A 20,397-nucleotide genomic window follows, 5' to 3' on the forward strand; every position below is an offset into this window, starting at 1 on the left:
TGACGTCATCTATAAAATAGCCGATTCTTCATTAAAACTAGCCGATATTGATTCACATCTGATCGATTCCTTGATGATACAATCTTAGAAGCTTAGAGTTCTCGCTTTCTTCTTTCCAAATTTTGGTATAAACAGGATCTAAGTTTAAGGCAAGTATAGCATGGGATCTTCCTTGTTGTCCAATTCACCTTAATATCATTTTAATCATATGCATTTGTCTACCTTGGCAACCATAGTAATGTTCCTAGCTATTTGATATCCTAGATTCCTTGTCACCTATGGGTTATTGCATTGGGTACTATTATGCTAGTGCTCAAACTAAAGCCATGATCTTGTAACTTGACTAATGGTATATGCAATAAACACTAAAAGATGATTTTTAGCAACATGGAACAAGGGGGCTAGAGCATTAGGCTATTTTTATGGTGCTCTAGATTCCTCTCCCTAAGTACTTATCTGTAAGTGATCATCCGGGACTTATAGTATAGCTGTGAGGGCTACATGGCTCTGGCTTTAGCTCAGTATGAGGACCTTTTCTAGCTTATTAGTGGTTACCTTTATCGGCATAAGAATGGCTTGCCGAATCGGGTATAGTGCGGCCTTTGTCCCCTTGTGTATAGGCTACGTGTCATTATGCCTATAAGGGACCATGATGCCTAAGAGGGGGGGGGGTTGAATTAGGCAACTTAAAATTCTACTCTAAACTATGGCCTCTAATTCCACCTAGTCAAAACCTATGCAAGAAGTAATCTATCTAGATGTGCAACTACAGTTTTGCTAAGTGTGTTGTTATCTCTACTGCAAAAGAGTTATGCAACCAAGGTTCCAAACCTTTCAACTAGCCTATCACTAAGCTAGAAAAGTAAAGCACAAACCAAGATTGTAGTGTACATATGGATGCTAAAGAGTAAGGTAGAGATATGCAAACTCCCATCGATGACTCTGGTATTTTTACCGAGGTATCGAGAAGCACGCAAGCTTCCCCCTAGTCCTCGTTGGAGCCCCTCGTATAAAATCCCTTGCAAGGGCCAAGCTCCCGATTGGGTAACTCCGTGGATAGCCCGGGCCTTCCTCATGCACAAGTGGGTCTCTGGTGTGCCTTCCGGCAAGCCTCTCCCGGACCGCTCCCCGCCGTCTTCACTATCAAGCTTCTGGCTGAACCACCGTGGGCCTTGTTCCATTCGGTACACGGTGGCGACCACACCACAAATGCAGTTGGTGTGATCTCGCAAGACTACAAGCCCCTCTGATATACAACAATGGTGCGCGCAAGCACCAAGTGGTAAGAGGTATGCAAACCTCACTAAACACTAGGCCTAAACCTAGAGCAAGCGCATAAGCGCACTTTGCAAAGCACCTACGCGAATCACCTAATGAATCACTAAGCACTATGCAAGTGGAGATCACTAAAATTGTGTATCAACACCCTTGGTATGTTTTCTCAGTTCTCCACTACACAAATGGCCGGTTGGGGGTCTATTTATAAGCCCCATAGAGAAAGTAGCCATTGGGGGTGAAACCCAGCTTTCTGCTACTGACCGAACGCTGCTGTCGTCCTGACCGGACGCGTCCAGTCATCCCGACCGTTGAAGCGTGTGCGTTGATCGGACTCCGGGACGAGTCCAGTCACACTTGATCAGACGCGTCCGGTCATGATGGCGCCGCTCTAGAACCTCTCTGGACTCGATCGGACGCTGCACTTTGTGCGTCTAGTCATCCAGTGCCACTGCATCTGATCACGCTGAAAACATTGCCGTGATGATGAACAGTGAAGTCCATGTGTCCGGTAACAGCCGCTGACGCCTGCTGTTGTCAAGCAACTGATCAGACACGTCCGGTCCTCCTAGGGCCGCATCCGGTCACTTTTACCGAGCTCGTTTCTTCGTGATTTTGCATACGGCTTGGTTCTCATCTTCGTGCTTGGACTTTGCTTGCTATCTTGGGTCTTTTCTTGTGTTTCTAGGGTCTTGCTTATGGTGTTGATCGTGGGATCATCATGTTGCCTTCGTCCAAGTAACGTCTTGCACCCTATTGAATTACAAAACAATTACTTGCAAATTCATTAATCCAATTTGGTTGTGTTGGTCATCAAACACCAAAATCCAAAGTAAATGGGCCTAGGGTCTATTTTCCTTACAGTACCATCGGGAAGGGGGGCTCAACATCTGTTTGCCTAGTGAATCTAATAGCCCTAACTTGTTAGACGAACCTTTGATAGGCTTCATAGTGAACCCTGCCGACCTTCCATAGAAGTGGGTCAAGAGATTAGCTACCTTGGACGAAAGGCTAAATCACGACTCACACTGAAAGTGTACAACCTCTACAAAGTGTAAAACTGATCTATCAGCCGTGCTCACGGTCACGAGCGGCCTTGGAACCCTTACGGAATAGATGATGAACACGGATGATACTGATGATGAAAATGCTCACTAATGATTACTGTTTATGCTATTCATTATTCATGTTTACCTGATCATGTGTTTATATGGGCTTTGTGATAAACTTGTTGCTCCTCCTATGCTAAAATTATGACAATTAAAAGCTAATCGCAGTTAAACCAGTGTCAGCCTTTTGAGCCTCATGAACCCCATGTTATATTTGTTGAGTACGATATGTACTTACGCTTGCTTTACTTTTTAAATCTTTGAAAAAATCCCGGATGGGTACCAGATTGTTAGAGTTTGGAGGAATTAGGCTTGTGATCAACCAGTCAGTTGTCCTTTTTGGAAGTGGAGTCTTCACCTGAAGATCAGAGTTGTCTTTCCGCTGTGTATACTCTGAGGTTGTATTCTTTATACTAATATGCTATGTAATAAGCATGGTGTTATGATATTACCCTTATTTGTAGCTATATGTGAAATTTGACTTCCTAGGCTCACATATGGTGTGTATCTGGTTTTATTCTTAAAACCAAGTGCTACATTGACACTCTCCACGCCTAGCTTTTACTAAAGTCTCTCTTCACCTACCTCCAATGGGGATGAGCCCAAGAGCCCCGTACATTGCCTTATCCGGAGGACTGCACAATCTCCTTGCGAGCTTCCGTGAAGTCACAATCTCCAAGCCATATAGGACATGGAAACCTCAAAGAGTAACCAGCATTACCTGCTTGCAACACAATCACCTAGTGCCACTCAATGCAATCGCCCAATCCACCGAATTAGAATCACTCAACCACTCTCCAGAGATAATGCTCACAAGCAAATGAATGACAGGGAGGAAGAAATGAGGCTCTCGTGATGTGTATCACTTTCCCAAAGTGCCAAGAGACCTCGATATCCGGTCACCCCTCTATTTATAGAGGGGGAAAGCCAAGTAGCTGTTTAGGTGTTTTCCATGGGCTCGTGTTCGACTTGTGATCAGACCACGGCACCCTAGCGGTCAGACCACCGTGGCGCAACGGCTATTGACAGCCCGCCAATGGCTATCTCTTCATTGCTCAAAACTCCAAGCGTAATGTCTAGTCTTTCTCTAGTGCTACCACGAGAAGATTCTGGTGCCTTCCCCAACCTTCTGAAGAAGGTTCTAGCAACCTCCAAAACTTCCAATGCTCTCCTTTGAGCACAACCGGAGAAAGCGCCAACGAGTTCAAACAAAAATAGCTCTTCCCATGCACTTTCCATGCGCTGGCGGTCAAACCAACCACGGCCATGGTCTAACCGCGCGGTACTACCCAACATGCCCAAGGCCCACAATAGAGCCCCTCTCTCCGGTACCTTGCCACATCAGACCTCCAGAAAAGTGCCCAAAGATTTGAAAACTTCTACGTGCAGTACCTGGCCGCGGTCAAACCGACTAGATCCACGGTCTGACCGCCAGCACCACCAGAACAACCCCATGGAAATCGATACTCTAGAATACTCCAAGGTGAAAGCTACTATGATAGCCGTGCACTTGCGATTTCATCTATGTGCCACCATTAGTGTCAATAGTAGCGGTACTAAACTCAAGAGGATATTAATATTTATGTCTTATAATGACAGTTTGCTCTAAAAGAATTTCAAAGGCCAACAAGATATAGTCCTCTTTGGTCTACACTAACCTCCCCCACTTCTCAATACGATGTTTGTATTTTCCAATCAGAGAGTTATATGTGCAATAATGATTATACTATCAATATATGCATGTCAAATATTTTTGTTAAAATCTATAAATATATCAAAACTGAAAGCTTATATAAATTATATGTCATTTTTATTAATATAATTTTAAATAATTTGTTAGTACCATTAGTCTATGAGTCGACTGCGAAATATTTTTCATGGTTACAGAAACATAACATATAATATTTATTTCTCATGCTTGTATGTCTTCATAATCTATATGATGACACAACATGTATGTTACTTTAATTATATTTTATTACACACTACCCCAGTTATCGACATCACTGCCGGTTCAAAATCGGCCTTCACTGCCGGATTTTGAACCGGCAGTGGCATGTCGGCAGTGATGCTCGCTGGCTACTGCCGCCAGAGCTTCACCCGGCAGTGATAAGATTTAGAAAAACAAAAAAAAAGCAATCCAACAAGCATGCTGGCTGGAGCATGCTCGTTACCGCCACCATGCTCGCTGGCTACCACCGCCACTACATCAAGCATTCATCCAAGAAAAAAATTCATACATCACAGATAAAGGACAGATTCAACACATCAGAAAACTCATCCACAAATCGATTCGTGCATCGCAGACGAAGGAGAAGGGTTCAACACATCACAAATCAACCCATCCACAAAATCTATTCTTACATCACAGAAAAAGGAGCAAATTGATTCACACAACATTATCGTGCAGAGAGACACAGTGCGGAGACACAGTGCGGCTGCCTCCTCCTTCTCCGGCGGGCGCGCGCGGTTGCCTCCTCCTCCTTCGGCGGGCGTGCCCCTCCTCCCCTCCGGCGCGACGGCCCTCTCCCCTCCCTCTCTCCCTCAGGCGATGCGGGCAAGGAGGCCGGATCTGGCGGCGGGGAAGCCGAATCCAGTGGCGGGGAGGACGGATCCGGACTCCTCCTCGCCCTCACCGTCGGATCCGGGCGCAGGCGAGCGGCGGCGGTGGCCCTCTCCCCACGGCGGCGCTCCTCCCCCTTCAACTCCGGCAGCAGCGTGGACTCCAACTCCGGTAGTGGCGTGGAGGCTGGATCCGGTGGTGTGGAGGTCGGATCCGGCCTCCCCACGGCAGCGCTCCTCCCCCTACTCCGGCGGCAGCGTGGAGGCCGGATCCGGTGGCGTGGACGCCGGATCTGGCCTCCCCACGGCGGCACTCCTCCCCCTCCATCTCTACGTCAACTCTGGCGACAGCTGTGCTCGCACCGGTCCCCGCACGACCGCGCGGTGTGGTGTGGAGGCGTGGTGTGGAGTGGAGGCATGGTGTTGCCGTGGTGTGGTGTGAGGAGGCGTGGTGTTGGGAGGGGGAGTTGGAGCGGCAGATAGAGTTGGGAGGCGTGCAGAGTTAACGGGGATGAATAAAATTTTCGGGTCCGGGAGTATGCATCAGTGCCGGTTCCGTAATTCAACCGACAGTAAATAGATATTACTGTCGGTTTGAATTAATAACCGGCAGTGATGTGGTCCTTCAGTGTCGGTTTTAGCCCAGCCTCAAGCTCGGAAGCGTACATCAGTGCCGGTTCTCACGAATCCGACAGTGATGAGGCCGGCAGTGATGTCTAAATTTGTAGTAGTGACATTAATATTAATATAAGTAGGTAATTTTGAAACATATGTACATATTTTATGGTTCTTTAAAAAATTTGTAATAGAATATGCTAATGATTTAGTAAATTAAATTTGAGGGTTTTAGTTTATTTAATAATGTCAGAAGTACTCCCTCTGTTCTAAATTATAAGAAGTTTTGACTTTTGTAGATACATTATTTTTGCTATGTATTTAGACGTAGTATATATCTAAGTGCATAGCAAAAACTACGTATCTAAAAAAGCCAAAACGTCTGATAATTTAAAATGGGGGGAGTAGTATTTTAGATGCAAATTTAAGGGGTTACTTGTATTATCTATCATAATAGCAGGTGGGATAATTAGAAGCAAATTTAAGTTTACGTTAGATCATGTTTCTTAATAGTATGGTGGATAATTTGATATATATTCACGGGTTGCTTTATGCTGTTTACACAATCGCATTAGTTATATTAGCTCTTACTGCATCCTTTTTTCATGACATCATGAATGTATAACGTAGCTTTCAACTTTAAATCTAGTTGTTGTAATTAATTTTTCTCTCCACATGTTTAGTCAAAAGCACTAAAGATGTTGAATATGTTATATCAAATAAATAAATGTGTAGAAATATTGTTTTATATAAAAACAGTGTTCAAAATTAAATCATCAATATTGATCCGACAATAGTTGTTATAATAATGTTTCAACACGGGCCTCGGTCTATTTTTAGAGGAGAACCTCTTAAGAGGCCTATCTCTGTGAATCAATTTTAGAGACCGGTCGTTTTGCACTACCTCCATAAATAAATATATGCACAGCCTCTAAAGTTCTCTAGGTATTTCTGGAGACACGGATGATTTCTAACCGTGTCTGTTCTCCAACCACCCAGCCAGGTTTTAACAGTCCGCGCGCTGGAGGTGGGTACCACTAGAGTTTTCAAAAAGTCTAAACACTGGGACGTCACTACATTAAATTAACCGAAAGAAGTAGAAATCCTAAGCACACTAGTGGTTCTATCATCTATATATATCTACTATATCAGGCAGACAGGCAAGCAAAGCAAGCCAAGTGCTCATCGTTGATCGACAATGCTAAGCACAAGTGTCCTACTCCTCTTCTTGTTCCTCATCTCTGTGACTATCCTTGTATCATCTCTTAGCCACAAAACTGGAGCCAAATCGAAGAAGAAGCTCCCCCCTGGCCCATGGGCCCTCCCCTTCATCGGAAGCATCCACCACCTGCTCACCTCACAGCCGCAGGCCACTCTCCGCGACCTCGCCGAGAAATATGGCCCGGTGATGTACCTCCGGCTGGGGCAGACGGACACAGTGGTGGTCTCCTCGCCGGAGGTCGCGCAGGTGGTGCTCCGGGACCAGGACATCAACTTCGCGTCGCGCCCGCACCTGCTCTCCGTGGAGATAATCGGCTATGGAGGCCACGACTTTGCCTTCGCTCCTTACGGGGCCTACTGGAGGGTGCTGCGCAAGCTGTGCACGATGGAGCTCCTCAGCACGCGCAAGGTGAAGCAGCTCGCGCCCATCAGGGACAGCGAAACCATGTCCCTCGTCAGGGAGATCCGCCGTTCATCCGGCGCCGGCGAGCCATTCAACCTCGGCAGCCTGCTGGTGTCGTGTTCTAACTCCATCACTGGGCTGGCGACCTTCGGCGATCGCTTCAGCAGCGAGCACAAGGAGAAATTCCTGTCAGTGATGGCCGTCGTACTGAGCGACTGCTCGGGTTTCTGCGTCTCCGACCTCTTCCCGTCCTTGTGGTTCTTGGACGTCGCCACAGGGATGCGACGCCGGCTGCAGATGGTGCATGAGCAGCTCGACCAGGTGTTGGGCCAGATCATTGAGGCATGCGAGGCGAGGCGGAAGGTAAAGAATGCTGAGGACGGAGATGACATTCTGAGCATCATGCTTAGAATCAAAGATGAAGAGGAGTTCGAGTTCCCGTTCAACATTACACACATCAAAACAGTCATTACTGTAAGTGTTGTTGCTCTCCCTTCTCTTAATTTGATTTGAACGGAATCTTCTAATCATTCACTAGTGTTCGATCTCATTAACCGAGGAGCAGTAGCTAGTGTTCTCATATCTGTTCTTTCACTTCTTTCTTCCCTTCGACGTATATGCATGTATCCTCTTACTGCTTGTGCTCGATCGATCTAGGATTTATTCATAGGAGGCACCGAGACAACTTCATCTACGGCCGAGTGGGTCATGTCTGAACTCATGAGGAACCCGGAAGCAATGGCAAAGGCGCAAGCAGAGGTGCGGGAAGCACTCAACAACAAGAATCCAGGCGACCAGGAGTCGCTCCTGGGCGGCCTGAACTACACCGGCATGGTGATCAAGGAGACACTGAGGCTGCACCCATCCATACCGCTGCTGCTCCCCCGCCTCTGCCGCGAAACCTGCAACGTCGCTGGGTTCGAGGTGTCCAAAGGTACCAGAGTGATAATCAACGCGTGGGCTATGGCCAGAAGCCCCAAGCATTGGGATGACCCTGACGAGTTCAAGCCTGAGAGGTTCCTAGCAACTGCAGCGGATTACAAGGGAACGCAGCTTGAGTACTTGCCATTCGGTGGTGGGAGGAGGATGTGTCCTGGCATGGGCTTCGGACTGGCGACCCTAGAGCTTATTGTGGTGCGGCTCCTGTACTACTTTGATTGGAGCCTTCCGGCTGGAATCCGGTCTGAGGAGCTTGACATGGACACCACAGTTGGAGCAACAGCAAGGAGAACAAACCAGCTGCGGCTTGTGGCAACGCCTTACGAGCATGCTATGGAAATTTGAATATTATTAAAATCCTTAAGGCCTTGTTTGGATGTTATCGGATTTGCCTCAGTCCACATGTGTTCGAGTGGGTTGGGGTGGAATTTAGTTCAAGTTCTACTCCAATCCACCCGAACACACGTGGATTGATGCGAATCCGACTACATCCAAACAAGACCTAAACTGTATGTTTGTGTTATTGTAATTTTGGTTTATTTGAGCGATGGTGAAGTATGGATGCAGACATGCCTGTCGGAGTTTCATAATATTGTGTACTGTATATGTTCTTACTAGAATCTTATACCCTAATTATGAGCAACAATTCTCGAATCTTTAAGAGGATATATTGCAGGTATGACACAACCAGCTTGCACCAATACAAGTCTTGGATGATCCTCCTATTTAGAAAGTCCTCTCCAAGGCCCTATACACGCAAGTAGGAGTCCTATTCTTGGTAGGAATTATGTAATCGAATTTTAATAGCATTATAAGTCATAATAGCACAACTCTCTTGTGTCCTAGTACAAGTACAATTTGATTTGCCATAAAGCAATCCTGATAAACGATTTGTTCCCGATTTAAGACACCGAGCACTACAATAAAAATGATTTTTTAGGATTCACCATTTTATTTTTAGAGGCGGTTGAACACATCCTGGCACTTTTATGGAGTAAATATAGTTTTGGCGATTGATGAACTATGTCACATCCCACAATTTTCATTTTGTGTTGTGAGTAGAAAACACTAAATAAACTAAATGACTTTATAATTCTCTAAGACATAATTAGCTAGGTTGTCGTTTACATTTAAACATTGCAAATTTTTATTTTCTTGAATATTTATAGTTTAATTTGATATGTTTGTTGCATTCATGTCTTTGCGTTGATTTTTATCTTGTGGAAAATGAATTTAGAAAATTCATTTAAGACTAAATAGATTTTTATTATTTCAAAAAGTAATAGAGTTTCAAAGTATATTTTCAAAACCAGTTTAAAATTGAATTTCAAAAATGCTGAAAAATATTGTTCAAATTATTTCCAAATTTTATTCCAAAGTTAATATTCAAATTTAGTTTACAAAATAAGCTTAATATCTATTTATTTTAAACCAAGTTTATTCAAATAGTTTAAACAAAGTTTGGAAAAGCGACATGCAAATTTATAAAATGTTTAAAATTGTTCTAGGCCAAAATCCCTTTTTCTTTTCTCTCCCTTTTCTCTAATTTCATTTTCTGCCGACCACCCTCTTCCTCCCGGTCCATTTAATTTCTACATTTTAATTTGTGTAGCATAGAAAACAATTGTTCATGAAAGATACCAATTTTCGATGAACCCGTGTGGCACTGGTAATTTAATTTGAGGTTATTGGCTAGCAAGGATGATTCAACTTAAGGATAGTATATTGACTTTCTATTAAATGGCTTGGCATGGCTTAGTTAGTTCATTTAGTTTTGCATTTTAATTAATGTAGCAGAGAATAAAATTGTTCATGAGGGCTACCAAAATTTGATGAACCACTTTAATTTGAGGCTATTAGCTAGTAAGCATTTAATTTCTAGATAGTATGGTTAATTCTCAAGTGATGCGGTTAATAAATTTGGAACACAATTTATTGGTTGATTCTCTAGTATCACAATTTATGCATGCATAAGTTTGGAACTTTAACTAAGTCCAATGCCATACCTATTTTTTTTTTGTTAATAGATAGATTGGGGATGGATGTAAGGTCCCGCCATTACGGACCTTCGATTTGTGATGGACCTATGCCACATGTAATCCAATGAATGAAGGCTATATATGTTGCCCATGCAGGGATTGCATGAATCGTAGGCAATATTCTTATCCCAAGCAGATGAAATCTCTCACTTGATTACCCAGGGTTTCATGGAAGGCTATACGATATGGACTAAGCATGGGGAAGAGGGTGACAACATAGCAGATTACCAGGGTGGCGATGATGAGAGTATCCCTGACGTAGGAGGTGTCAATAGGGTAGAGGTTGTTAATGAGGAAACAAGTGTCAAAAGGGAAGTGGTGGTTAACGATGTTTTTTGGAATATGTTAGCTGACAATACCATGGAAGATGCCATTTCTAAGATTTGCAAGGTGTGGATCTAGGATTTCTTAGTCCAAACAGTCGAAAATGTTGGATAAAATGAGGAAGGATGTAAGATAGCGTTGTATATGGTTGCAAGGTGAGCAAATTGGAATATGACCTCTGGCTAATAGAGCTAATGAAATCTACTCATGGTTTGTTTGATAAGGGCTTTTGAGACTTGTTATGTGTACTCAAGAAACTGTTACTAAGCCTTAACGAGTTACCAGAGATGACATACGAGGCAAAGAAAATGATCTGTCTGATTGACAACGAACTAAAAAATCCATGCGTGTGCCAGTGATTGCATATTATACCATGGAAATATATTTAAAGACTTGCCCAAAGTGTGCGAAGCTCTATGGTACAAGCATGGCAAGACAGATGTTAGCAGTAGGACCAAAGGAGGCCCCGTAAAGGTCTCGTGGTATTTCCCTATATGTCTCGCATGCAGAGGTTGTTGTTCCCAAATGTAAAGTCAGCAAAGCTATTGCGGTGCCATGCCAAATGGCGTAGGAAAAAGATGCAAACACATGGTTGATATGCGCCCATGTGTGAGTGACAAGTGATTGTCAAAGAGATAATTAGAGCTTTGGTTAATTGTGTGTGGAACTAACCAAGGCATGAGTAGTTGTGTATGCAACATGTTTCTTGTAATGTGATGTGTAGGTGTTGAACGTGTGTTGGTCAACGGTAATGGAGAAAGTCAACCAGGAGTCCGTGCCTATAGACTGGAAACGGTGAAGGGACGAGGCAGAGACTTAGACCAAGGGAGCAGGGGCTGGAGGATGGATCGTGGACGGCAGGTTTGGTCTTCGTTTGGGAGGTCCTCTTCTTAATTATTCTTCCATCTACTCTCGGGCAAGTTTCAAAATGACTAGTCTTTAGCTTTGACTTTTTTGTTAGACTTTAGGGTGGGTTTTGGCACCGTCAATCATAGGTGAAACGTTTCTGCTTGAAAAAGTTCTGAGCTATTGTCACTTTTCTACCTACAAACATGAATTAGTGAAAACGTGATTTCACATGATTCGCCATCCGAAATGTTTAAAAAGTTCCGGTGCCAGGAAAATACATAAAAAGTGACAATAGCTCAGAACTTTTTATGGTACATAGACGACCACCCTCTTCGTTTGGCAGGTTTGGTCTTCTTTTGGGAGGTCCTCTTCTTAATTAGTCTTCCATCTACTCTCGGGCAAGTTTCAAAATGACTAGTCTTTAGCTTTGACTTTTTTGTTAGACTTTAGGGTGGGTTTTGGCACCGTCAATCATAGGTGAAACGTTTCTGCTTGAAAAAGTTCTGAGCTATTGTCACTTTTCTACCTACAAACATGAATTAGTGAAAACGTGATTTCACATGATTCGCCATCCGAAATGTTTCTTGAGAGAATCTGGATCTGAAACATTTCTACGAGAATCTATCTGTGACCTTCGGATCCATTCTTTTTCCTATTCAAAGATCAGGCCTTTGTCTCTATGGTTTCAAGTCGAGGATTCTTCGCAGATGAAGATGCAGAGAAGGCAAAAAAGACTCCGAAACATATAGCTGGCAACTGGTTCTAATATAGTTGCCAGTCATATATATATGTGGCATGCTTGTTAAGTTCACATAGATATAGACGGGAATGGACACTTTTTAAATACACCGGCACATAGACGACATTTATGTACCATAAAAATATACATTTCCACTATACATGTATTTTTATGGTACATAGACGACATGTTTGTAGGTAAAACTATATTAGAACTTTTTATGGTATTTTTAAAAAGTTCCGGTGCCAGGAAAATACATAAAAATGTACCATAAAAATATACACTCTTTACTATTGATGTATAGTTGTCATCCGAAATTGTGACGGGAAAGTTCTGAGCAACTATACATGTATGTACCATAAAAATATTAGTTATGGGAAGTTGACGTTATTGTAATTGTGCAATACATAAAAATTAAAATGAAATACATCAATAGTAAAGAAGCATCTAGGAAAATTAAAAGGAAAACCAAAAACAGTTAAGGGCTAAGACAATCTTTATCATACCTAAACACGCGTTCAGAACAAAAACAATCACCAGTACAGAAACAAGCTGTACTCCCGGTTGGAAAACCGGGGTTTCCCAACCGGGAGCACGAATCCGGTACTAAAGGACCCCTCCTTTAGTCCCGGTTTCTCGCCCGGGACAAAAGGTCCACCTTTAGTCCCGGTTGGTAACACCAACCGGGGCTAAAGAGGCCTCCCGGCCTGGCCACGTGGGCCGGCCCTTTTTGTCCCGGTTGATATTACCAACAGGGACTAAAGGCTTTATTTTTTTTTCTTTTTTTTTTCTTTCTATTTTCAATTGATGATTGTCAACTACATCATATAAAAACAGAGAACATTACACAACTCTTCTTGCAAGTGCTTAGTGCATCTAAAAATGTTACCCAAGTATCATACATCCAGCACAGTTCAAACACAGTACTACAACATTTCGAGTATGCTACAAGTGCCATTTTTTACATCATGACTAAAACACTAGATACAGCTAATACTACCTACAAACAGCAGTAACAAAATGAATCACTCTGCTTCTGAACTGCTGCTGCATAGCCATGCAGATAGGCAACCCTCCAGATCTAGTCCGCCATAACGAATCCACTCAGAAATCTGTCAAATCGTGACAAAAACCAAATCCACTAGCAGCTCAGTGCAGCAACAAATAGAATTAGCACACAAAGTACCAGCAAAGAAGAGGAAAGGAGGGAACGAATACCTGTGCTGATCCCTGTTGTGTTCTTCGTCGACAGGAGTCAGGCTGCCACCCGTGTGAGCTCGCCGGAGCTGCTGCTGCTGGTTCCCCGCATGTCGCCGGAGCTGCAGCTGGCACTAGCTCTCTCGTCTCTACCGGGATCTGAGAAGTCATTGGTGGAGAGGAGATATTAGGCCGGAGCTGGTGCTGGGGCGAGGGCCCGCGCGCGCCGCAACCTCATGCCGTCGGGATCTGGGGAGGGCGCACACGACGACGCAAGCTGAGGAGCCATAGGACCGCTGCTGCATCGCCCCTACTGTCTGACGCCGATGAGAGAGAGGGGTCATGAACAGGAGGTGGAGAGAGAGGGACGATGCCTGTGGAAAGGGTGGGAGGGTCGGAGGGGAGAAAGAGAGAGGGTGAGGGGCGGCTAACGGGTAGGGAGGGAGGCTAGGGTATATAGGAGGGGACCTTTAGTCCCGGGTAGAGACAGCAACCGGGACTAAAGGTCCCTTTCTAGTCCCGGACGGAGCCTGCAGCTGGGAGTAGACTTTTACTCCCGGTTGGAGGGACCAACCGGGACTAAAGGTCCCCTGTAGCAAAAGCCTGCCGCAGTAGCCGTTGGGTGGGACTAAAGCCAAATTTCGAAGTGGATCAAAAGTCGTTTCTCTACTAGTGAATGCCGGTCCAAAACACGACCGTCTCGCTTACCACGGCTGGATGTATCGAGCTGCTGAGATAAACCCAGCCGACAAAATGGCATGCGACATCCACACCGAACCTCTGTTGACATGTGTGCAGATTCAAAATTTCAAACCCATCTAGTCGGAAGTTTGAAATCGAAGTCGTATTCACTACGCCAGCCAGCCTTTTTAGGGGCGGCTCAAGATGTGCAGGGGTGGTTGGACGAGCCGCCCCTACCCACCATCTCTACAAATCAATGATCTGTAGGGGCAGTTGGCCAGCTGCCCTTACAAATCCGTTTTCCAGAATTATTAAATCTAGACAAAAAAGAATAGCAATTTTTTTAAATCCCAGAAGGCCCCACCGGACAGCCACACGTGATTTTTCGCGCGAAAATGAGCGCGTTAGCTGCCGAGGTTCGAACCTGCGAACTCCCGCATCGCGCGGTACTCCACTAACCACTGCACCTCACACTCACTTGTATCTATAGTAGATATTCTACACATATTATACTCAACTGAATTTAAAATGAGTGTTTGGGAGTCTAAACGAATTCAAATGAAAATGTCATCAACTACAAAGTTGTATAACTTTTCGGAATCTATAGCTTTGGTTTTGATCGTTTGTCCATCCGAGGTTATTTGAAAATTTCAAATTTTAAATGTTGGAAATTTAGCCATAATTATCCTTAGCTAGATGATTTTAAATGAAAACGTTGTCAACTATAAAGTTGTATAACTTTTCGAGGTCTACAACTTATGTTTTTTATGTTTCTCCATCCGAGGCCGTTTTAAAAATTCAAATTTCAAATGTGAGAAATTCAAACGTAGTTTTTCTTGACAAGATGATTTCAAATAAAAAAAGTTGTCAACTAAATAGTTACATAACTTTTCGAGATCTACAACTTTTGTTTTGGTCGTTTCTCCATCCGAGGATGTTTGAAAAATTCAAATTTCAAATGTGAGAAATTCAAACGTAGTTTTCCTTGACAAGATGATTTCAAATAAAAAAGTTGTCAACTACAAAGTTATATAACTTTTTGAGATCTACAACTTTTGTTTTGATTATTTCTCCATCCGAAGACGTTTTGAGCATATGATATCATCGTTGGTTTGGTATTGATCAAGATTATGACTTGGAAAAGTGCCATCGCCTGGGGAAGAAAAAGTCATGCCGATGCCCTTAGCAAAGGAGAGATTAGCTAAGAAGTTTCGGACGGTACCATGAACTTAGAATTGTGTTTGAAAATTGAGCAACTTAACCTGAGTATATATACTCATTAATGATTTAAAGTTGGTAATAGAACCAACTTCGGACCAAGAAAGTGAGGAAGACTCCGTTGGAAGGTGAACATATGAAGAAAGAGAATTGATAGTATGGACAAAAAGGAAAGGTGGCCTAGTAATTGAAGTTACCTAGGCATGGTCTAGAGAATCTGTCAGAATCTTGGAATCAGTTGGGCAAGTTAATAGGAGTAAGGTCCATAGGTATGCAAGGTAAAGAAGAATCCAAAGGCGGAGAATCTACATCTCTTTTGTCACCATCTCTGTGAATCTCGAAGACGAGATTCATTTTAACGGGGTAGAATTGTAACACCCTAAAAATTTTAATTTTGAAAATAGGTCTAAAATGATTTATTTATGAATTTTTGTGCACATGAAATATAGGAAAAAGAATATTTTACATTAAATTAAAATTCATCATAAAGAGTAGCAACATGGATGTGCATACATGCCGGTGCATTTGATTTATTGCAATGAGTGATTGAATCTAAAATTCAAAATGAATTCAAAATGTTTTTGAAAATGAATTTGAAAATGGTTTTGAAATAAAAGAAAAGAAAATTAGAAAATAAAAGAATTTAAAAAGTTGTAAAATTTATTTTTGGAAAACTTACCAAAATTTCTCCCCCCCTCTCTTCCCCGCGGCCTGCTTCCTCTCCTCCCTTTCTCCCTCTTGGGCCGGCCCAGCAGCAACGCCGCCGCACCCCTTTCTCCTCTCTCCCTCTGACTGCCCGGCCCCGCGCTCTGTGCCACTGCCACCTCAGGCCCACTTGTCAGCCGTCTCCCTCCTCTAGCTCATGCCCGAGACGGACACCGCCGTCGGTGAGTCCGCCTTCACCCTGTGTCGTTGCCTTGCCTCCCACGCATTCTCCCGACCATAAATACCAAGCCGCACCACACGCCACCTCCCTATCCCGCTCCAAAGCCACAGCCGCCTCGCCGAGACACTGCTTCACCGCAACCCTAGCGCCACCACCATTACTGTAGCACCCGGTTTTAAGAACAAAACCAGATACACACCATATGTGAGCCTAGAAAGTCAAATCTCACATATAGCTACAAATAAGGGTAATATCAAAGGACAATACTCAATATATAATGAACTTAGTATAAAGGATATAACCTTAGACAGCAAACAACGGAAAGACAACTCCTATCTTCGGGTGAAGACTCTAATTCCATAGGGACAACTGACTGATTGATCACAAGCCTAACTCTTCTAGACTAGCAATCTGGTACCCATCTGTGATGTTTCCAAAGATTTAAAAAGTAAAGCAAGCATTAGTACATATCGTACTCAACAAATATAACATGGGGTTTATGAGGCACAAAAGACTGACACTGGTTTAACTATGATTAGCTTTCAATGATTCATCTTTTAGCAATTGGGTGGCAACAAGTTTATTCACCAACCCATATAAACACCTGATCAGGTAAACATGAATAATGAATAGCATAAACAATTAACCATTAATGAGCATCTTTATCATCAGTATCATTAGTGTTCATCATCTATTCCGTAAGGGTCCAAGGCCGCTCGTGACCGTGAGCATGGCTAATATACCAGTTTTACACTCTGCGGAGGTTGTACACTTTCACTGTAAGTCATGATTTACCCTTTCACCTGAGGTCGTGAGCCTCTTAACCCACTACCAAGGAAGGTCGGTAGGGTTCACTATGAAGCCTTTCAAAGGTTCATCTAACAAGTTAGGGCTGCTAAGGTTTCCCCATCAATAAGCATGAGCCCCCCTCCAAGGAGTGATTAACAAAATATCAAGAAACTAAAGCGCACCCTTGTAACACCCTAAAAATTTCATTCTTTAAAAATAGTTAAATTTGATTTATTTATGTTATTATGTGTGCATTCACATATAGGAAATTAATAAATTTTGTGAAATTAAAATCAAATATAAGGTTAGTAACCTCTTGACGCATACATGCTGCCGCACTTTTATTTTTGTAATGATTGCTTTTGACAAAATTTGAATTGAATTCAAATTCAACTTGAAAAGGGTTGTTAAAACTCTAGAAAATAAAAAGAAAAAGGTTTTCTTTTCCCTCCCCTTCCCTTCTTCAATTATGGCCTGCTGGCCCGTTCTCCCGCTGGCCCGCTCGCTTTCCCCCTTCCCTTCCTCCTCCTGCTTTCCTTCCTGGGCCGGCCAACCCGAGCTGGCAACTGCCTCGCGCGGCCCAGCACCACACGGCAACCACCGTTGCCGCGCCCTCCTCCTTCTCTCTGCCGCTGATAGCCCAGGTCCACCTGCTAGCGCCATCCCCAACCTCCCGCGCGCCCCGTGCCCAGTCAAGCACAACCGCCGCCGCGCCCACTCCGAGTCGTGGGAGCATCTCCCCACGCCCCCGCCTCTATAAAACGGAGCCGAGCCCTTCGCCGTCCTCCCTGCTGTCGCCCCCGCTCCGTTTTTGCGTTCACCAATGCTCGAGTAAGCCACAACCGTCGAACAGAGGAGCGCCGAGGTCCGCCGTCCGCCCCCGAGCCGTCTCCGACCTCGTTTTTTCCCGCGGTGAGACCCCCATGCTCCCCTCTTTCTTCCCATGCCTTCAATTTCATGTTTCATGGACTCTAGAGCCCTATCCGTGTGCGCCATGGAGCTCCACGCCGCCAGCCATGGCCGCCACCGCGCCAACCGAGTCCTCCGGCCGCATCCTCGGCCTGGCCGAGGTCGCATGCACGCCCTCTCTCCCCCGGTGCTCTCGGTTGCGGAAACCAAGGCTGCTAGGCCTTGTTTCCCGCTCGCCGGCGTATTCCTCGCCGCCGGGAATGGCAGCCCCGCTGTGGCCACCACTATTCCGGCTGGCGCCTCCTTTCTCTCTCCCTCCCATATATTCTGAGGCACCCATCCGTGATCCAACGGCCCAGAAGGGCCGATACCCCTTCACGGGTAATTTTGCTAAAGAGACCCTCGAGTTTGGCCAAATAGAACCCGCAGGCCTCGGCCGATTTAAAAATCACAGATTTGATTTAAATCCGAAAATAGTTCATACTAATTACAGAAATGCCACTGGATTTGTTTTGCTCATAAAAACTTCGTTTTAGCTCCGAATCGACCCGTTCAAATTGCGTTAGTTTCGTAATTGCATAATCTACGTGTTAGTACCACTGTTAATCATGTTTGCAACTTTTAAATTTCATGGTTAGGTTTAATTAAATAAATTGCTGTAGCAAACCCCGTTTAATTCATAACTTTCGTGTTTTAGCTCTGATTTTCGTGAACTTCGCGTTGACGTGATCGTAGCGAGACATAGATTCTTTTCATAAACATTTTATCTTGTTTTCTATTCTGCTGGTGTACTGTTCTAACTGTAGGATTGTTTGCTTTGCATGAATGTTCCTGAAATGTGGTATGTTGTCGTGTTGGTCGCGTTCAGACGGTGAGGAGAACGTTGGAGACCAAGAGTACTTTGACGACCAGCAGGACCAGCAAGAGTTTGTTAACCAAAGCAAGTATAGCAAGGGATCTACCTTGATGTCCTATTCACCATTTATTAATTACTCATTTGCATGTGTCTAATTTTGATACCCGTAAGGACATCCTAGTGATTGATTATCCGGTTTCCTTGTCTCCTTCGTGTTATATGCATATGGGTAGTTTGCTAGCGCTCAATGTAACTGTAGATGATCCAAATAATGAATAATGGTTCTATGGAATGAAAAGGTAAAATTTGCTTTTAAACAACTGAATTATAGGGCGAAGGAGCAAATGACGTTCGATCATGATGCTCTCGGCCCTCCATATGGACTTATCTATCGGCAAAAGCTAGGACTGACAGTGCAACCATGAGGGTCACATGGCTCTGACTTTAGCTCAGTAATAGGACATTTTCTAGCTTGTTAGAGGTTACCTTTATGGCGCAAAAGGGGCTTGCCACGTTGGGTATAGGACTGCCCCTGTTCTTATGTGTATAGCCGCGAAGGATATGTGCCATAGGAAAGGGGGGTTTCTACATCTGCCTGCCGAGGAAACCTAGCGGCCCTAACTTGATAGAGAAACCTATGAAATGGCTTCAAAGTGTACCCCGCCCGCTCACCTAGGCAGTGATATGGGAGTAATTAACCTAGGCATAAGGGAATCATGACTCGCGGTGAATGTGCACAACCTCTACAGAGGGTTACAAACTGTTATAACAGCCATGCTCACGGTCACGAGTGGCCCGGAAAACTCACAGAATAACTAGTTATTTATTGTTGTTCATTTATGAGGTTCTATGATGATGATATGATACAATTGAATATGATATCTGATCATGTGGGTTTAATTGGGGCTTAAGCATAACATGATAATAGTTGATGATAAAATCTTGACTTACTAAAATTGCAAACTACAGTAAACCAGAGTCATCCTTTTTGAGCTTTCACAGCCCCATGTTATCTTGTTAAGTACGGGAAGTACTTACGCTTGTTTACTTTCTATATTTGGATAAAAATTCTGAATGGGTAATAGATGTCAACGAGTATGAGGAGTTTCCTAAGGACTTTTAGGCTTGTGGTCAACCAGTTGATCGTCCCTGTGTTGGAGCTACCACGAGAGAGCTACTTTCTTTTATTTTCCGTTGTGTTGTGTAAGACTATGTTATGGTAATAATCGTGATGTAAGATACACTGTGATGATACTTTTGCAATTTGTCAACTTATGTGTGTGACTGACCCCTGGGCACACATGAGTTTAGTGCATTCAATTTTATCCTTAAAATTAGGTGTGACAAATTAGTATCAGAGCTAGGTTGACTGTAGGACGCAAGCCTAGATAGAAATGGTCGTTTTAGCATCTTTGCTCCACTGGTTTCTTGCTTACTGTCTCATTCTTGTTATTTTATTAAAATATTTATGCTTTTCATACCTTAATCTATTATATAAAATTGTTGATTCTAATTCTATCTTACTCTAAATCTATAGATGCCTCGTAACCCGAAGACCACCCGCCTCAGCACTGCAGGCTACCATGCCATGTTCACCCCCCGTGCTCCATAGGTAGAGAAGGAGATTGTGGTCATCTTCGATGATGAGGAGTGGATGGCTACCCCGACTCCTGCACCAGCACCTGCTCCCACTCCAGCTGTTGCACCTATCCATGCTGCTGTAGCTACACCAGTGGAGTCATCAACTACTTCACCTACGCCTATGCCATCCCCAGCTATCCCTGTG

General features: G+C 43.9%; 1 protein-coding gene across 1 annotated transcript; it reads left to right on the forward strand.

The window, feature by feature from the left end:
• The first annotated feature begins 6,742 nt into the window (after positions 1–6,742).
• Positions 6,743–8,867, forward strand: LOC136482447 (9-beta-pimara-7,15-diene oxidase-like). Its single transcript, XM_066479658.1, has 2 exons — positions 6,743–7,659; positions 7,843–8,867. Exons 1-2 carry the CDS (start codon positions 6,760–6,762, stop codon positions 8,467–8,469), a joined length of 1,527 nt encoding a protein of 508 aa, XP_066335755.1. The 5' UTR covers positions 6,743–6,759; the 3' UTR covers positions 8,470–8,867.
• The last annotated feature ends 11,530 nt before the right edge of the window (positions 8,868–20,397 follow it).

The sequence above is a fragment of the Miscanthus floridulus genome, chromosome 9 (genome assembly GCF_019320115.1).
Source record: "Miscanthus floridulus cultivar M001 chromosome 9, ASM1932011v1, whole genome shotgun sequence".
In the NCBI taxonomy this organism is placed as follows: domain Eukaryota; kingdom Viridiplantae; phylum Streptophyta; class Magnoliopsida; order Poales; family Poaceae; genus Miscanthus; species Miscanthus floridulus.